Source organism: Rhineura floridana, chromosome 17, assembly GCF_030035675.1.
Source record: "Rhineura floridana isolate rRhiFlo1 chromosome 17, rRhiFlo1.hap2, whole genome shotgun sequence".
NCBI classification, from domain to species: Eukaryota; Metazoa; Chordata; class Lepidosauria; order Squamata; family Rhineuridae; genus Rhineura; species Rhineura floridana.
The window spans coordinates 16,119,657-16,125,656 of NC_084496.1; the positions used below are offsets into that span (position 1 = coordinate 16,119,657).

The following is a 6,000-nucleotide window of genomic DNA, read 5'->3' on the forward strand; positions in this document are numbered from 1 at the left end:
GAGTCCCTCTTGGTTTCCTTCAAAAAGGGGGCACAGGGATGAAAGGTGTTGCGCCCCACCATCAGCAGATGGGTCAGGGAGTGTGTGTCCATGGCATATCAGGTTGCCGACAGATCTCCCGCGAGTGGCATTACTGCTCACTCAGTCAGAGGGGCAGCAGCCACAGCTGCGCTCCACAGGGAGATCTGTAAGGCAGCTACATGGTCACAGCCATCCGCCTTCATCAGGCACTACAAGGTGGATAAGTTTGCCTCGTCCAATGCAGCCTTCGGCAGGAGGGTTCTTCAGAGAATAGTGGCCTAGCCCTGCATCCCCCCTAGGAATGTGGGGTTCACTGTTTTGGTACTTCCCATTATTTATTATTATTTATTTATTGAATTTTTATACTGCCCCACTAGCATAGCTCTCTGGGCAGTGTACAACAAATATGAATGAATACAATAAAATCACATAAACAATACAAAATATATATAGAAATCCACAATCTAAAACCAGATTAAAAACATATATAGAAAAAATTCCTGTATGCTCCACAACCCTGCTGACCGAGAACGGAAAGTTACTTACCGTGAAGTGTCCTTCTGGTCAGCGGAGAGTGGAGCATACAGTCCCACCCTGCAGGGGTGGCTAGGCCAAGGGGCAGGAAGGATCTCCTCTTCAAGGTCCATAGGCGAATTGTGTTCACACAATAACCCGGATAGCGTAGGGAGGGCCTCCCATGACATCCTCCTGCACTGTCTACTATTATTCTGTATTCTTTTACTGTTCACGGTTCGCACGTTGTGCTAGGTTTTTGCGATGTTTAGGTGGCTGGCTTCCGGTTCAGCTTTATCACGACTGGCAGTTAGAGGGTGGTTCCTTCCCCTTCCGGCTGGCCACCGTCTCACACTTTGTTAAAGTTTGACTCTGCCTATAGGAGGAGTTAACCCATTCCTGTATGCTCCACTCCCCGCTGACCAGAAGGACACTTCATGGTAAGTCCAACTTTCTGTTATCTGAAGGAGCGCCTCCAGCATCACCAATTATGCCGCCCGACGAGATCAGCCACACAAGGCGTTCTCTCGGTCCCGCCAGTCAAAACAGCCAGGCTGGTGCGGACCAGAGAGAGGGCATTTTCGATTGTGGCCCCCACCCTCTGGAATTCGCTCCCTTTTGATCTCCGCCATGCCCCCTCCCTGATGGGTTTCCGCCGGGCCTTGAAGACCTGGCTGTTCAGGCAGGCCTATGGGATCTCTGGGATGGGTTAGCTTTTAATGCTGATTCAAGACGGATTGTGGTTTTATTGATTTATTATATTGTATGATTATATCATTGTACGTCGCCTAGAGTGGCCGTTAACTCGGTCAGATAGGCGACTCAGAAATAAAATTTTACTATTATTATTATTATAGTTCAGTCCCTGACATCTCTAGGTAGGACAGGGATAGATAGACCTTTTGTCTAAAACTCTAGAGCAGGGGTGGGGAATCTTAGGCCCTCCAGATGTTGCTGAACTACAACTCCCATCAGCCACAGCAAACATGGCTAGGGATGATGGGAGTTGTAGTTCAGTAATATCCACACCTGCCCTAGAGAGTTGCTGCCAGTGAGTATACATAGTACTGAATCAGATGGACCAATGAATTTTCTCTCTCTGACGCAGCTTCCTATGTATAGGGTAACCACCCATATTTTGCTTTAATTGAGGTTTACTTTTATTTGTGAAGCTTCTGTTGATGTCTTTAGAATTTGCTGCTTTATTAGAACAAGTAGATGTGAGCCCAAAATACTTGTACACCCAGTCCACTATCTGAAAATAAAGGAAAATGCTTCGAAAGAACTCTTTAAAATGTTGGCCTTATGCACAACAGACAATCCACTTTTCGGTTCAAATTAGTTAGAATATTAGAAGAGGAGCAAAACAACCAGGTGAGTTTGTTTCTTGTAGATGGCTGCACTTTCTTAAATTAACAGTGTGGGATCGTTAGCTTATACTATCCATCTCTAACGCTGGAAAAAGATTATATCAGGGTGTTTGGTGGCATGTTCCCTGTACTTCACTTTACAAGTAGATCCAGTTTTGGCACACCAATGCAAACCATCAATTTTATAAGTCCCAGTTTTGTCCATATGTCTGACAAAGAATTCAAAAATCTACTTTTGTGCTCTTAAAAGAAGGGAAATATAGTGTGTGCAAATACATAACTTGCTTTGTTATCCAGTGGTGTTCAACTTTGCACACAGATCATCTGCTTCAGTTGATGCATGTTAAGATCTGTGATATTGACCAGAAGCATAACCTACAGAGAAAAGATAATGCCCTCTGAACTAATTACAAGTTCCATTCCCTGTAGATTTTGACCTTTTCTCCAGTTGTGTGTGTGTGTGTTTAGTGTGTGTTTGTGTTTGTTCTAGGTGGAGGTTTTGAATGGGATGATGATTTCTCTTCTCCGGAGCCCTCCTTTATATCAAAAGCAGCCAATAGTCTCATTAGTTCCAAGCCTTCTCTTCAAACCTCAAAGTACTTCTCCCCACCGCCTCTTCCTCGAAGCTCTGAACAAAGCTGGTCAAGTCCTTTACCTTACTCCAGGTTCTCTATCTCTCCGGCAAACATTGCAAGCTTTTCGCTCACTCACCTTACCGATTCTGATACTGAACAGGGAGGCAAGTATTTCCCTTCAAGCAGTACTTTGTTGCATCATTGTGGCTTTAAACAATGCTTACTTGACCGTATTGGAAGATGTTGAAGTTATGCAAAAGAAAATAAAGTTAATACAAACTTGGTTTTAACCCACACCTTTTTAGTTTGTAGCGGTGGCTGAGGTGCAGAAGCTGGAGCTTTTGTTCAGAGATGGGCAGACTTCAGGCTTGTGGGACATACTTTGGTTTTTTTACTAGAACCCTGAGATCCACTAACCAGAGACCAGTGCAAATGGTGTCTGAGTGTTGGCATACACTTACACTTAGTGGTTCCCATTTTTCCCCCCATGGACCACTTGAAAATTGCTGAGGGCAGACCACTTCACAATTTTTCTGCCTGTTGTAGTAATTATAATGCGCTGGGCTAGATGCTGTGTGATTTTAAATTGTATTTTTATAGCTTCTTGCATTTCTCTTATATTGTACTTTATTACAATTTGAATTCCATAGAATTCAAATTGTAGAATTCCACAGTATTCAAATTGCAATATAATAAAAATATAATATGAGAAATACAAGAAGCAATAAAAATACAGTTAATCAATATGAGTATTAATTAATTAAATTATTTGATTTATATCCTGCCCTTCCTTCCAGGAGGAGCCCATTTAATGTAATGGACGTGCCATCTCCGACCACAAATCCACAGCCATACCATGGACCACTGTGATCTGTGGACCAGTTTGGGAACCCCTAAATAAAGGAGCAGGGTGTCTCTGATCAGATGCTCAGTCCTAGAATTTGTTTTTGATACCAGAACTGAGCTCCTACTCCAGTCACACAAAAATCCACTTCTGGTTTTCTCACCAAGCTTTCTTTAGCTAAACAGCCCTAATTTTTAGAAGTATATGTGTGTATTTTTGCTAAAATTCGGAGTCAGAGTCCTGTTGCTGATCTACTATAAATCTCTCAGATCTACCATTAGATCCCAAATCTATCTTCTATGCACCCCTGCCCTGAATGGCCATTCTTTGTTCATGGCTCTCCTTTGTGTTCCCTATCCATTTGGTTCTTCTATCTATATCTACTAGTACCTTTTTGTATGCATCACATTGCTGCTTATCTGCAGAAATAAATGGCCTTACTGTTGGGCAAGCTGGTGGATTTTCAGTGCCAGTAAGGATAGTAGAGTTGGAAACAGACATGTCTGGCCTGTGGAGCACAGCCCAACCAGTTAGTTCTCTTGCCCAGTCCTCACTGAAATGAATAGGAGCTATACAGGCAGGGACTTCTAAGCTGGCTCTGTTTTGCCTGAAAAAATTACAGACCACACCAGAGTCATGCCAAATAAGCAAGTTCATGACTGGCTCGTTCATATTTAAATCATAAAATTCGCCTTTTTGCACACCAATGCCCCTGGTACTTATGGGTCCTTGGTATTTAGTATATGAGCTTATATTAAATTCAGTAGAGTTCTGATTAGATAAGAATATTTGCTTGTTTATCATTAAGGCCAATGTTTCAGATAGTGTAGTTTTCCTTTATGTCCTAAACCGTGACATTGAAGTGTGCGATTTAGACAGTTGTGCCTGAGAGACTTCCAGGTGTGTCCCTGGAATTGATTTCATAACAGGAGATGGATAATTACTGTGTTTTAAGCATCAGAATCTCACTTTTGAGGTTGGGGGGGAGGGGTCAAAAGGCACAGCCTTCTAGGTGTAGTACAATGCACATTGGAGTTGCATAAAAATACACATGTGCTCTTTTAAATACTTCCTCCCCCTCTTTGTGCACCCTCCCCCCACATTTCAACAGAGCTTTTCCAGGAAAAGGTCTCTGGGAAGTAGGCTTGGAGAAGAATCTACAGTCTTGAGGGGCTTCTTCTGGAGGTACAATATCCCAGGCATTTTCCTCCTCTCTAATGGCTTTGTGTGTCTCAACAGGGAGCAGTGAAGATGGAGAAAAAGACTGAAGTTTCTCTCAATAACCAGTCATCATATCGGTGGAGACACTTCTGCTTTGCACCTATAATAGCCAGTTGTTTTTTTAAAGCACCTCTTGCATCTGAAAACAAAGCAGATCTGTCAGAAGTCCAGGAATCAAGTGGAAATGTTAGATCAGGACCTCAACTTGAAGGTGGATGTTACTTTTTGTAGTGTACTGTTTTGAAAACTGGTGCATTTTGCATTTCCTTGGAGGAGAAAATTCTGTGCAAGCTTTCCCTTTCTTCCCCCTCTCCCGTGCTCCCCAAATACTTGAAGTAGCCTACAGAAAATTTGTAACAATATGTACAAATTATGCTCTGGTTTATATGTAGGATTGTACCATAACCCTTTTGTATTCAATGTATTATCAATATGAACATGTAAAATTGTACATAGCTGAGCAGCAGATGGCTGTGTCACTTGAAATGGTCTGACGGAGAGCTGTTGTGTAGAAAGCCATATTTCAAAGACTTCACACTTTGCTTAGCTGCAGATGCACTATTAGCTATCCTTCCCAGGTCCCTCTGCTTTGTACAAAGCCATTCTCCTTTGCTTAGCTTGATCAATGGAAGTTGTTGGTGGTTGCTTTTTTTTAAACTTGCTTAACCAGTTTGCTTTGAACTGCTGTGTCTGCGCAATGTACTTGTCAGAATGTACAGACCTTGAGTCTTCCTGTTTTTATAATTTCTTGAACTTTATGTGCTGTTCATGTTTCTAAAGGGGCAACTCACTTTATATATTCCCATTTGCAGTAAAGCAGTCAATGAATTGACCTTTTAGTTATAGTTGGCTAAAAAGTTGTGGTGTTGGTGTTGTAGCATTCCTCTACCCCAAGGCATATGGAAGACAATGAGATCTTTTGTGTGTGGCCTTTAAATAATGATCTTGGTTACTGGGTAACTTCTTGTATTGTTCATTTCATCTTCAGAGAACTGTCAGCTTTTCTACTGAACCAGTCTAATGCGTGATATGTTGACTCATGCAGTTGCTCTTCCTCTTTCTATTGAAGTCAGGTATCAATAAAGAAGCATCTTTAATAGAGCAGGGCTTACTGGGCCTACCTGGGTTCTCAAATATCCACAGGTGGCACAGCAGTCTTCAGTATGGGTTTGGATCTTCCATGCCTCCTGTAGTCAGAACTTCCCTGCAGGCTTCCATGACAGCTGCTGGCCGCAAAACTACTAGATATCTTTAGGATGCAACTAGAAACATAAGGGCTAATGGGCAGTACATTGTTAGGCTGAGATCTTCCATAGCTCTTAAAGGTCTTGCTAGAACTCCATGCTACTTTTGGAAAGCTACCATGACGTTCATAAAATAGGAAGGGCTTGATATAGAGCTCTCCCAAGTGTGGTGCACACACAGCGTTGAATGCACACAGCATATATATATGTTT

The 6,000-nt window shown here is 42.3% G+C and overlaps 1 protein-coding gene across 2 annotated transcripts in view; it reads left to right on the top strand.

The window, feature by feature from the left end:
- The window catches only part of LMTK2 (lemur tyrosine kinase 2), a 68,665-nt gene extending 65,924 nt beyond the window's left edge, over positions 1–2,741 (top strand). For both annotated transcript variants that reach the window (XM_061599179.1, XM_061599180.1), the window contains one exon: positions 2,395–2,741. In XM_061599179.1, the coding sequence (XP_061455163.1) occupies positions 2,395–2,726 (332 nt within the window). In that variant the 3' untranslated portion in view covers positions 2,727–2,741. The remainder of the gene's footprint in view (positions 1–2,394) is intronic.
- Positions 2,742–6,000: the final 3,259 nt, after the last annotated feature.